This window comes from Cydia pomonella, chromosome 13 (genome assembly GCF_033807575.1).
Source record: "Cydia pomonella isolate Wapato2018A chromosome 13, ilCydPomo1, whole genome shotgun sequence".
Lineage (NCBI taxonomy): Eukaryota > Metazoa > Arthropoda > Insecta > Lepidoptera > Tortricidae > Cydia > Cydia pomonella.
In genome coordinates this window covers 21,362,273-21,376,699 of record NC_084715.1, presented here as the reverse complement: position 1 = coordinate 21,376,699, position 14,427 = coordinate 21,362,273, and the positions used below count along the sequence as shown (strand labels likewise).

General features: G+C 41.2%; 1 protein-coding gene across 6 annotated transcripts in view; it reads left to right on the top strand.

Annotated features, from left to right (window-relative positions):
- Positions 1–14,427, top strand: part of LOC133524583 (titin) — a 108,330-nt gene that overhangs the window by 87,224 nt on the left and 6,679 nt on the right. For 5 of the 6 annotated variants that reach the window (XM_061860666.1, XM_061860664.1, XM_061860669.1 and 2 more), the window contains 3 exons: positions 5,298–5,390; positions 11,553–11,628; positions 11,928–11,996. In XM_061860666.1, the coding sequence (XP_061716650.1) occupies positions 5,298–5,390; positions 11,553–11,628; positions 11,928–11,996 (238 nt within the window). The remainder of the gene's footprint in view (positions 1–5,297; positions 5,391–11,552; positions 11,629–11,927; positions 11,997–14,427) is intronic. The other variant, XM_061860665.1, reaches the window with a different exon arrangement.

Below are 14,427 nucleotides of genomic sequence, written 5' to 3'. Positions count from 1 at the left end.
CTTAATTTATTTAATTTCAAACGTAAGTGTATTTACTCTGCATAAGTGTATATTTGTTCGGTATATTTACTTTGTTAATGCAGTTAGTAAACAAACTATCATCAGTAGGGTATTGAGCATTGTTCTACTCTTCACGATGACAGTTCACAAATTCTTGCGAAAATAGACAGCATTTTTTATTTGTCGACGGTTTGCCAAAAGATAGACTCGCTCGGAACTGTAAAGTGTAAACCAACACTAAATTAGATAATGAACGTTGATTGAATACTCTTGAGGAAGAAGACGCGCAGATGTGTCAAATCTAACCTTTAATAACTTGACAACAAGTCAAGGCACATGTCGTCCTGAATGACACGATCTATATTGGGGTAACTTCGAAAACGCCCGGCAGTAACTTTGTCGCCTTTTGTGGAACTTGAAATGCTTTATCTCAAAAACTTTTAGGTCTACAGAGACAATTCTAGACTCGTATTGTAGCAAATTTAGTATTCTTTAAAAATGTCCAGGAGAAGGTACTATCAAAAACTAGTTCTTTATGGTTATAATCCCCCAAATCTAAAAATCATTTTCTCGATTTTTGAAATTATTCATTAAGCCAACATCATAAACAAGTCTGCAAAAAATCAGAATTACCGGATTTGACGCAGACGCCAATGTATAAAGTTACTGTATTTATGAGCGTAATATACCTACTCGTAGTTTGAACCATCGGAGGTAAATTCTAGTTTATTCTACGCGATTAAAACCCGATTTAGTTTTTTAATAATGTGTACAATTGTACATCTTTTGAAAGTTGAAATTAAACTGCTCTACTGTTATTGAGAATCTGTCAATACTAGTATTTGAGAATTCGTAAACTATATTGCAGAGACAAGGTACATCGATGGTTAGTTACGACTGATGCTGTAAGTGCATATACTTACCCCCTTATTCATAAACGTGTACTAAAGTTACGATGCCGCTGATCATCGTTTGTCCCTTTCCATCATACCAATACGTCGGAAAGGGACAAACGATGATCAGCGGCATCGTAACTTTAGTACACGTTTATGAATAAGGGGGTTAATGTATGAGCTTAGTGTCGCCGTGGGAACTGTCGCGTCACTATGACATGCGTATAATTGCGTATGCGCACGGTGGACGGCTCTTGCCATTTCTAATCCGAATTGCTTCCGGTATACATTACACAGTCATCTATAAGTAGGTAATGTACGTGTAACGGTAACCGACGAAGAATGAATAAGTTTTGCTTTGAAGAGGCAACCGGAGTGGTCATTTCTCCATAAAAACGTATTCGACTATTTCCTCCGTGGTTTTAGAAACTAGAAAACGGCCTAATTGACTATGCCGCAGGGTCGGCAACGCGCATGTGGTGTTGCAGGCGTCCATAGGCTACGGTGACTGCTTACCATCAGGCAGGCCGTATGCTTGTTTGCCACCGACGTGGTATTAAAAAAAAAGAGAGGCATGGTATTCAAAACTGGTATCAATTAGCCAAAAAAGACGAAACAGTCCGACACAGATTATTTCATTATCATTTAGATTTCTAAATTTCTTGACGATTGGTTAAGTTTTGAAGGAGGAAACAGTCGAGTACGAAATCTCGATTTTTGAGATTTTTAAGAGCTTTACTTTTCTAGTTCTCTATTACCTCTGAGCGTATTGGAGCTACGAGGGTCGTCAAAATGATTTTTAGATTTTTATTATTGTATGTATCTTAGTTTGTAAGGTATGTATGTATGAGCCTTAATTGTGTAATGATATTTAATTTTAATTTCATTTAGTAAATAAGTTTTTTTTTTTTACTTTGTTGCCTTATTGTAAAATGATACACTTAATTAAGTCTTTTAAATATTAACTGGATAAAAAATTTAAAGATGTGTTCTATCCATTGTTCCTTCACCTGTCTTCATCCATATAAATAAACAAACGAGCTTTAACGTCGTATTCATTGGTAGCTCGAATCTATGAACCCTGGCAATGTCCATAAACCAACACTTTTGTTATTTCAACAGTTTCGACAGAGTTGTTTAACTCTTCTCGTTCAATAGCTCACCATTCTTTCAATATATTATATTATAGGACATTATTACACAAATTGACTAAGTCCCACAGTAAGCTCAACAAGGCTTGTGTTGAGGGTACTTAGACAACGATATATATAATATATAAATACTCCAATACATAGCAAACACCCATGACTCAGGAACAAATATCCATGCTCATCACACGAATAAATGCCCTTACCAGGATTTGAACCCGCGACCATCAGCTTCGTAGGCAGGGTCACTACCCACTAGGCCAGACCGGTCGTCAAAATGCCCTGCCAATGCTTCTTTAAACACATCTCCGCATCTTGTCTTATACTGACTTCCAAAAAAGTTTGTGGGTTGGGGTTCTTCTTAGTTCGTCTGTCCTTCTGTCAAGACAACTCAAGACTCTATTCGTCAAAAACGCGTGAAAGTTGGAATAAATATCAAACTGTCTGGTCTGCTGTTCTATTAATATCGGATGAACGTCCATCCAGACTTCGGATCTTTCAAATAAAAATTCGGTACACATTTTATTATCGCCTATCACCAGTTTATTCGAGATCTGAAAGGTATTACTCTGATATCTATCGAACAAAGTTTCATCTCAGTTCTAAGTAGGTATTTCCTAAAACTTTGTAATCTTACCTAAATCCGAGGCAATCTTTATATATAAACATGTTGTATACCAACTTCCACAAAATTCCGCTTCCAATATTACACAGCGAATGTTGTCTTTAAGCTCATCAAAACCTCATCTCCTCTTATACATTGTTAGTGGGTGACTCCCACACAGACCTGACCTCCACAACTCTTTAGTTTCCTACTCAAACCCGTTTGGCAATCTAAACTTTATTTTATTCATCGCAATCGGTTGCTTTTACTATAAACGATTGAAGTACTCGTAATATTCCAGATGATACGTTACTCGTAGAATAGGCGATAGTTACATTTGTGTTCCTTAATTTTATTTATTTATACGATCTCCCATATTATACTAAAATCTGATCCAGACGACACGATTGTACCTACGCCAAATCAGACAAGATCTGATGACATCAGACCGCTATCAATAAATGTAGACGATTAATAAGCCACCTAGGCAATTTCAAGGCCACTCAAATTGACGAATTGCCGTCGACAATGTACTAATTTTGCTAAAATGCCGGTGCAAAAACCTAATTATACCGGCCAATTATCCTAAATTGCACCGGTATAATTGCCTTTTTGCATGGGAATCAAAAATTAAAATCAAACTTAAACAATATATACAAAATTTGCCAGAGCTCAACAGGGGGGAATGCTAGGGTCGGCAACGCGCATGTGACTCCTCTGGAGTTGCAGGCGTACGTAGGCTATGCAGACTGCTTACCATCAGGCGGGCCGTATGCATGTTTGCCACCGACGTAGTATTAAAAAAAAAACTGCAAATTATTTTCAGCTAACGCGTAACGCGTGTCTTCAATTTTATACGTTGACTTTGTTTTGGCTAGGCCTATATTTTTGTGTACAAATTACCTGCGTAGATACTTTTGAACCTTAATGCCATTACATAGAATCGAATAGTGACAAACCTTCAAATTCCGTGACTATATTATCACGGTGATAATTTCGTCAAATTTATTTTCATTTTATTCGTTGGTACTTCCGCCTAAATGTATAGCAATTTATTTTCAATTTTCGAGCAAAAATTATAGAGGACGTTATAAGTAGGCATACCAAAATCATTATGCCTGATACCTAACAACTTGACCTATTTGTCCCCAATTTTGTCTACTTAGCTACACGTATACTTGACTTCTAAATTACCATAGTTCAAACACCGAACCGAGGCATTTGGGCAGATGATATATTTGAATTGATGATAGTATCAATATTACCTCTACTGTCATCAGTATGTGGCACGCGGTTGAGTGGTTAGGAAATCATATATATGTGTCGCGTGTCAATTGACGCCTAGACAAGAGATGTGAATACTTAAATGTTTAAATTAAGATTTATTTATTGTATAATATTAAATTACAATATAAATTATTTTAAGCTAATTTATATTAATTTATATTACGATCGTATAATGTGATGAATATACTTTAGCCTAACGTAGTAGAACGGTGGGACGTAGTTAATTTAATTTTGACTATAATTTTGTTAATGTTTACAATGATACGTATTTAATTTTAATTTTATATATTTCTGACATACCTTTTGTATATACGAATGTAAATTACGCAACTATAACAATGTATGGTCAATACAAATAAAGTACATGAATACACATTAGCTTGCACACAACGTGACGCTGCTTTATTTCAGTGTCGCATTGAAACTGAATAAACTCATGTCGGCTATAAACACTCGATTATGAAAATATTATAAAACCCCAGCCAATCATTCAGTGGGCTATAAAAATAGACGAAAGCGGCCTCAGAGCAAGCTCTTCCCGTACTACGAAAAATACTACGAAAAGATAACAGAGAAAGAAACCATTGCGACCGTAAGTAATACTTTAGCGAATAGCTGTTTTATTAGGTTTCTTGAGAACTATAAATTGTAAAAGAAGTGTCTGGTTTCATAGTAACTTTCGCGACACAGAATTTTTGTTTTAATAATAATAATTTAATTTTATTCAGATTAAAAAAATCCATATCTTGTTAGTATTACTTAAACTAGGAAACCTATAAACTAAGTGTTAGTCTAATTGCAACATTCCTACTTATTTACTATAACATTAAAAGTATGTAGACATTTAAATATATACCTACTTAATTATTTAGTACGGCCTGTTACAATTTGAACCCAATGCCTTAATATAGGGCAGTCAAGGCGTCCAGCAACCATCCTCAGGATGCTGTTATTGCTGCCTCTCACTCGTCCCAGCAGACGACGGAAATTACAGTTCAAGACGTATTCATATGATTTGGCAACCTTGATTTTCGTAGACACGAGCCAGAAAATCTAATAAATATCATTACACTTTAAATTTTGTTGAAAGAAAAAATGTCGAATAGAAGTATCTTGATTTTAAATGTAGCACTTTAGATTCATATTATAATTAGGTAACTACAGCAAATACGACAATATACCATATATATATATATATATATGCACGATTATGTCTGGTTTAAGTTAATCATATTGTGTCAACATCGTAATATGTATCAATTTAATTCAGGTATTTAGTTTGGTGTAGAGGTTTCACTTTCATCTGCCTGGACTTTTTACCGTGTATTTTCCAAATAATAATATTGTTTTTATTTTGTCTGGCAGGTGCAAGAGACAGTCCGGACAAACGTAGTCAGCCAGCGAGCACAAGTCTTCGATCCTGACCACTGCTGGGACGAGCGGGTGCTCAAGAAACATGTAAGTAAAACACCTTTTTATTTATCTCTCAATGCATTGTGAATCATGACAAGTTTGTCCAAAAACATCATAGAAGGGAGAGTTGAAGCAAAGAGGAAGGGGAAACCAAGGAGACCGTACATGGATCTGATAAAGGATAAACTCAACTTCGTGTCGAATCAGGCTGTCAGAAGGCACAGGACCTACATGGAGATCGCTCTATCGAAAAGAGTGGCATAACTCTACCTACATTTGGGGCGTATGAGACGCCTCAGTTTGTGTCAATCTCGTCACTTTAAACGGAGTAAAACTTAAAGGAAGTTAATGCCTTCATTGACCTGTTCATAATCGGAAGCCGGCATGTCCAATGGCAGGCTCACCTTCCACCCATGTCCACTTGCCTTCTGTGTTCTTGGAAACGTTACATATATCATTAACTGTCATTATAATTGATAAGTCATAGAAGTCTGCCATTGAATAAACAGACGAAAAGTACAAGTGAAATGTTTAATTTTCAGTCCCGAGAGTTTTCCTTTAACAAGAATTTTATTTTTATGAGATTTTCTCAAATTAAATAAGGAAGAATTGGGCTGGAATACTCGAATATTTTCCAGTTTGAAATTGGAAATCAAACAACTTACACGTTCTCTTGAATGAAAAAAAATTGTACGTTTGCCAAGCACACAGTCCAAATTCTGTTACATTTTCTGGGAATTAATATAAAGAAGTTCTTTATCTCTTCCATTCAATGCGAAGTTGTGACAATTTTATTTTGGAATATTGAGATCATCAAGACCTCTTTAGCTATTCATGGACATCAGTGGATAGAAATCTCATCGATTAATATTGTCATTTATACTACTTACATTGGCTTGGAATCCTTGGGTTAGGGAAGGCCCAAAAATCTAATAAAGCTATTGGCCGTGCGGCCATTCGCCACCCTCATCTAAAGACTTTATTGCGTTCCTGATTTACCTAGGTCTAGATCGTTTGCCTTTCCCGAACGTTAAACCTTTCTGATCCTAGAAAATCGCCCTGTTGTAGCCCTGAGCGGCTGCCCAGGGTACGCTAAGTAGCTATATTTTTTCTCCAAAGATTTGAGGAAATATAGATCTTAGCTTTTATCGCTATCGCATGTTTCAATGAAGCTACGCTTCCGGCTATAATGAGGAATTAGCGAGCCGTGAAGAAAGCCACTGCAGCGCGTGCTTAACTAGCTTTCGCTTTCGGCGCGCGCGCAGCGCGAACTTGCCGTTACCACCAGGGTCGGTACATGTTAGCGCTTTCATGGGACTAGGAGGAAACTAAAACAAAATGGGATAAGTAAGACTAAACCGGTTTCCTCACGGTGCTCCCTTTTACTAAATAGCAAAAATGGTACTAAATGATATAGTAAGAAGCCCTGTGCATACATTTGCATATGAATTCAAAGTTAACAATCATCATTGGTCTAGCTTGGGTACCTACCTACGACCATTTTGTACAAAGGTCTATGGTCAGCAGTATGGCGCATAATATAAGCTTATGCTTGTGGCTTCAATAAGTTAGAAGTGCCAACCCTATTCCTGCCGGCAATCAGCCGAGTCAGCGGACCGAGACATCGCGGTCGCTAGCTTGATGCAGGTGGACTGCACCTATTTTTTGTCACCAGCTCAAATGAGATCACATTTAGATTATAAGTATCGCTCTGCTAAAATCCGCACATAAGTCATCAAACTGCCCCCCTTTTAGCTAAATTGCAACCCCCATTGCACCAGATGAATTCAAGATAAAAAGTATTTTACGCTTTTTAGGTTTCCGTACCCAAAGGGTAAAACGGGACCCTATTAGTAAGACTCCGCTGTCCATCCTTCTGTCTGTCTGACCGAACCGTGATAGTTAGACAGGTGAAAATTTTACAAATTATGTATTTCTGTTGCCTTCTTTGTTGTCTTAAAAAACAATAAATTAAATATTTAAGGGGGCTCCCATACAACAAACGTGATTTTTAGCCGTTTTTTGCGTAATAAACCCTTCGTGCGCGAGTCCGACTCGTATTTGGCCGGTTTTTTAGGTTCTAAACATTGTGTGTCCAACTGCATCGAAATTTATTTTTGCGTTTAGGGGGGATCAGGATCAACTTAATATTAGTAGTATATATTATAAAGTAGTATATTATTAAATAGGTAATTTTATTTATAGATCCAAAAGACCTATTAATAACACTGAAAGCAATAAGCTTTAAATAATGAATATAGCGTAGTGGCTAACCAGCTTATTTATTCCACAGAACAGGTCTCACAGGCGACAAATTGCACCGCCTGGAAAGTGCCGCGGTACAAGCGACGAACTGCAGCGATGCAGCTACGTAATACCTAACGTCAATGTAGTCAAGACCAGCATATAAAATTAATTGCTGAGAAGACCGTCATATGGCAAAAACTCTCGTATTTGTATGTTTCATTACGTCGCTCAGACACAGTCAGAAAGAAGAGCTTCACTATCGACCTATATGTATAAGCTAGCATTCGCAAAACATGGCTCTAACGTAACAATTTTAGTTACAATTCATAAACGGACGGTGGCGTTGAAAGGACCTCTAACCCTTACTACATACTTGTATTATGAAATAGGCGCTGTTCTCTTACGGGGCACCAACTGACCTTATATTATCTCAATAACAGGGAACACTGCATAGTCACTTACAGTGTAAAAATCGCTGCTGTTCGGAGTCGTGCTGGCCTGCTGACGGGATATTGAGTGTCCAGCTAGGTTTTTGACTTCATATAGGTATAAGTACATCACATTTTACTTGAACACATTATTTTATTTATTAAAAATTAATTCAATACATAAACAATTTTTTGCTTGTCATCTCCCTATTTACTTGACGCACTAACATTATCATATATGACGAAACAACATTTCGCGCCATTGAGATTAACTTAAAGCATAAATACTACATTACATAATATAAACGATAAGCTAAATGTTTCAAAATTGATTGGCTTTTCAATTTCACGATCATTGTCCTGAGACTCCTGACTTATTAACCTTTTCATTCAGGCGGAGATGAGACGACAGAGGAGGCGTGCGAGAATCAACCAGTTTAATAGAATTGCTTTTTCACTGAATCTTCTCTATTCCACTGAATTATAACCAACGTCTCTCATCTCTACCTCAGTGGAAAGATATCCTAAGCGTGGGCACAATGTAGTGAAATTAATGAATTTATTAAAATAGATTACGTATTTTGGTGAAAATCTGTAAACTATAACAATCTGCCGATGTGAAGGGTTCTATTAACGACAACTTCGCGCGAAGCATGGACCTTGCCCGCATCATAACCGCTCAAGGCTTACGCCATGTCTGTCTGTTCTGTACCAATTGCACCATGACCGCTCATGAATTGTTCCGCATGTATACAGCCACCGCCCTCGCTCGAGCCTTGTGCCACCGTGGGAACACATGCATCGTGCGTCCACACCGCTACGTGTGAGCGTTTCACTTCATGAAACCCTCGTGTGAGCTTATTAGTTTTCTATTCAGTCGAGAAACCGTAGCCGGTGTACAATAAGCTTAGGTTTTAACGACATATCAAACGGGTAACGTAATCCTCTAAAACAATGATCTAACTACGTTCTCCGCATTTTCACACCTTCTGTAAAATTTGGCGCGCCCTGCAAACCTAGAGACTTAACGACCTGTCGCTGTATTGTTTCGGCTTCCATCATCGCCTCTATTTTTACGTGCAGCAAAAATGCCAGACTATAGTACAGCGACACACTTTACTGGCCAAAAATAGGCCTTATCACTTTCTAATAAGGTACCGTATAACCACACAACTATATCCAATTAATAATATCCATTTAACTATATCCAACTACATAACCATGGTCCACAGATTAAATACGTAATACTAGTAAAGTATTGATGTTTAACTTTTCTAGCTATTTCTATCATCTATGAGTATACTTACCGTGTATAAGGGAGAAGTAGAAGCGGGAGCTGGAAGGGGTAGACTTCGGCGGACATTCTCTGATCAATTCGGCGAAATTCTGAAGAAAGGCCAGGTCAAGAGCACCCTAAACCGACGAGTGTGTTTGAGGAATGTTATGACAGTGAAGGTTAAGCGAAAGAGGTATGTCAGGATCGAGCAAGTGGAAATCCGTGGTCTGTGCCTACCCCTCCGGGAATTAAACGTGATTATACATATAGAATAGAATAGAATAGAATTTGTTTTATTCATAAACACACAAACAGTAATAGACAGACATAAAAGAGAACATAGTGAGTGTAAAGTGTCACGAAATGGCCTCATCTCAGCATGTTGCTGGCGACTTCCAGCGCTGATCTTCCGATGAGACCATCCAGCGCTGATCTTGCCTGTACCTTGTCATTCAAATAATTGTCACACCTGAACAAAGATATGTGTACAGTTCATTTTGGACCATAGATAATTGGGAGATTTTGGATTAAAGTCCGTTTTTTTTAGATTATAAATTTTATAACCTCAAAATTAGTGATAACTTTTTCCTCTAAAAATAAATCTGAGCCAGAGATGCACTGAATTATAGTGTCCATTACATATTATTGTACGGCAATATTAGATATCATAGGAACCCTAGCATTTCGGAAGAAAAAGTTACTAACCACTACTTTTGAGGTAAGATAAATCTAATCTTTAAAAAAACGGAGTATATGTATATATAGTTGGGTGGTTTTAACTATAGTACGCGACTGGTCAGTTACTTGTGTCAACAAAGGTACTGACAGCAACATATTTAAATGAGCATAAAATAGCCCTGTATGTCATAGCCATAAGGTTCATAAAAGGTTAACTGTGTAAGTATATGGAGCAGGTCGGAACACCATTATTCGATGGAGGGCATTTCCGGCGCGCCCGTTTTCAATGCGTAGGTATGCGACTGTGAACTTGATACGCTGAAGTTCACAGCAGGGGCATGCACAAGATGAAATGTTATCTAATATTTGACCGTTTGTAATTTTTATTGCAAAGATATCGTTACCGTCACATGGGCGTAAGGCGTAAAGTGAACATTTTATTCACAATTCATTATTTTTATGTCATACACAATAGTTGTTGCAGTAACGAGACGGCCAAGCCACATATTTTGATTAGTTTGTGAAATTAGGGCTTGTAAAGTTAGACGCTTGGCTCTACGTGAGATCTCATAACTTTTTTGACAGTGCGAACCTTATGGTTTCGTCTTGGCAACATTTTACATGAAAATGTTTTGGTGGGATATAATACCAGCGACCCGCCCCGGCTTCTCCCGGGTTACACAAGATCTTATCAAAGTATATACTTAAATCTTCCTCTATAATCACTCTATTCATAGGTCAAAACCGCATAAAAATCCGTTCAGTAGTTTTTGAATTTATCGCGAACGTATGTTCGTATGTATATACACACAGACAAACGCGGCGGGGGACTTTGTTTTATAAAGTGTTTTATGTGTTTGAAGAATACCTAAGTAATATGCTAAGTGAAATCGTGCGCCTGAACGTGAGGCAAATAAAATTATATTTGAATTATGATTTATTATAAGTATGTTGTTTGTCCATCAGTTTACTACTTAAGAATAAACAAACATTCGCTTACATAACTGTTTGAAATGGCTTTGCAGTATAAAAGGTAATAACGTAAGGAAAAATACAAGTAAGTAAGTAGTAGTAATTAAGTTGGTTATCGCTAAACCAAATCAATTTTCAAATGATAGGTAAGTATTAATATTTCTGTCTTCATGTTTGACACCCGGATCTAGTCTGACGTGGTCCTAGTCTAGTCTAGATATGTACACAAATTAAGAGCCATCTTTATCCATACGTACTGTCAGCATCAAATTGAAGCGGATTAAACAACGCGCCAAAAGTATCTGCCACGATGGAATATTTTTCCAACAGATGGTGTTTCGTTGTAGTAACGCAAACGATTGTCATCTTGGCAAGGCCCCGAGAATTGTAGATATTCGCGTAGACGCGTAGTCTGACCCACTACTTTTGATAATGAGTAATGACTATACCTACTGTTATAATACTAGAATAAATTCAATACATAGACTGCCAGAATTATGAAGCTCATGGAGGTTTATATTTTTTTCTCGCTAATCGGGATCATTGCACTTGATTTTTCCACCTCGTTCTTCGCACATAGCCAATAAGGTTCCACGTCTGTTGCAGTTGGAAGAGTGCACCGACTACGAGCAGCGGCGACGCCTGCGCGCACGCATACGCACACTCATGGCCGAGCAGGAAGGTAAGCTCTTCTATTCTACCACTTTACTGCTTGTTTTTTGTGTAAATTTCATCAAGAAGTTTTTTGACCTGGAAGTTCTTTAGACTATACACGTTTGGAGATTTACGGCTCCATATTTTACTTCTGCATATTTTGACCTCCTATTTCATTACAATAAATCCTTACATTACACTTACCCTTGTGAAGAAATATTACACAAAACAGTGAGACAGTAATAGAGAATGCTCGGTCAGTTCTGCTAACCCTACAAAACAGGCCCATAAATACATTATTCTATTTTTATTTCCATTCCATTGTAGCATGTGCGAGCGCCGTGACGGACGCGCTGGCGGCGGCCGGCGAGACGCCGACGGACTCCGAAGCGCGCGGTGAGTCCCTCCTCCTTCCGCTGCTGCAGGGCCTCCTAGGCGGCGGTGGCGAGCGCCTGCTCGCCGGGCTCGGCGCGGCCAGCGCTGACGTCGTCGCTGACGTACGACGCTCCCTGGGCCGCCTGCGGGCAGCTCTAGCCCCGCCCGCAGCGCACCCCCAAGCACGCGCGCTCCTCAACCTCACTGAACGTCTAGAAGAAGCCCTCGACGCCGCTGACCGCCTCGATGGCTGCAAAAAACGCCATCGACGCCGATCGCGCGCCGCCAGACACACCGTTGGCGTTACCCATGAGGAACTCGAAGAAGCGCGCCGAATGGTAGATAGAGATCAGCTGGCGCTCGCGCCCGAACCGACCACCTCTACTTTGCCTTCCAGCACCGCGTCAACGGCTTCCGTGCCTAGCGCAGATACCTCTACTCCCGAGCGGCGACAGAGCGTCGATGAAGATGTGAGTTTCCATGAAGCGGTGCCGGCGCAGCAGAAGCGAGCGCCTATCGCGCATTCGGTCAGCTACGAGCAGGCACCCGTCAGCCGCGACGCGCAAATAGTCGAACGCCGAGCATCTGGACCAGTTAGCAATGAACAAGTAGTTGAACGCCGAAATTCCGGCCCACGTAAACCGGAATTCCACCGTCACTCTATCGCTGATGCTCCGAAACCAGTCGAGGCAGCGCCAGCGCCCGCACCCTTGTCTGCTCCTGTCGCCGTTCCTCCTCCGCCGCGACCTCTGTCCAACACTAAGAGCGGTATAGCTAGAATAGCCAATAAGTTCAACGCCCAGATAGAACGAGAAGCACCGCCGCCCATCCGTCGTGTTCCGACGAGGCAGCCGCAACCAATAACAGCACCAACCGTGCAGGCGCGGCCACAGCCAGAAGAACGAGCATACCGTGCTCCTCTCTACAAACCTCTTCCTCCAACGTACAACTTCGCAGCGCCGCCGCCCGCTGACGACTTTTCTAAACCTCTGAATAGGTTCAGCAGCAATAAAAAGCTGCGTATGAAGCGTGCCAATACCATAGACATCGGTAAACCACTCGGCGGATATCGACTCGATAGCGACACGGACGAAGACGCGCCGCGACGCGGCCCCGCCGTACCAGAGTTCCGTCCGCAAACAGAAAATGACAAGAAATTCTTAGCTTTCATGAAAAAGAACGAGGAGAATGAAAACGGTCATGTAAATTGGAGCAATAGGTTCGGTAACATTAAAAATACCTTCGAGAATCGTGAGGACCGCAGCAGGTCCTCCAGCTCGTCCTCTGCCAAGCGTTTCTGGCAAACGACGGAGGACGCTCCATCCTCTCAAGTCAGACCTAGGAAGGTGTTAGGCGACTTTAACTCGGATAGACCCCGTGTACCCTGGGCGGCTGAACGTAGGGATATCTCCCCACAAGTCCCACATTCACATCCACCTTTCCCGCAGGCACCACCGAAACAGTCTCACTACTCCTCGCCCCTTCACCACCAGCCCCCGCCCACAAACCACCATGTTCCACCTGTTAACTACCAACCCCTACCACCACATCACCAGCCTCCCCCGCACCACCAACCCCCGCCGCCTAAGCCCGTGCATCACCCACCTATACCTCAATCACCAACAAAACCTATCGCCAAACCGTTCGTTGCCAAACCGATCCCCGTCAACCAGTTCTCGCACGCCCCGATGTCCGCATTCAAACCTCCTAAAAAGATCATGTCTCCGGTCTCGGCACCGGCCCTCGTATGGGTTCCGCCGTCGGCCAACCAGGCACCAGTCCTGTCTCCTACAAGCGACACTATACCCTACAGCCCCAAGCAGGCGCCGAGCCCGCCCGTGCCCGCGCCCACCGCACCCTGGGTTCAGGCAGTCGAGAGCAAACCGCGCAGAGTGCTCAGCCTCGCTGCCAATAAATTTGAAAACCCCTCTCCTCGCGCGACTCAAATGTCCCCTCAAAGAGAAAGACCCTACGCTTTCAACCCGCCCACACCGCCGACTTACGCGCCCCCGCCCACACAGAATTATCCGGTCAAAGCCATCCCGAGCCAGAACGACCTAGCCGCTCCGGGTCTCGTCCATCGCCTCGACAACCGGCCGTATGCGGATAACTATGTACCTAAGGTGGACGCTCAGAAATTGCAGATAGAATTTTACGAGAAACAAATCCGCGAAAAGAAGCTTAGGGAACCGATAAGCAACGGGCACTACAAGCCGCAATCACAAACTCAGGTACAACCGCCTCCATACACTGTGACCGACTTTACCCCTGCGAATGTAGTTTCAACGTTCGTGCCGCTCCAGCAGACACCGGATATAGAAAAGGCGCGGGCACACAAAGTAGACTACTTGCCTGATGTCGTCCTTAACGAAGCCCATGAGCCCGCTCCCGCGCCCGCTGCACCCCGGCACAGCCCCTACACGCAGAAACCGAGAAGTCCATACACACACAG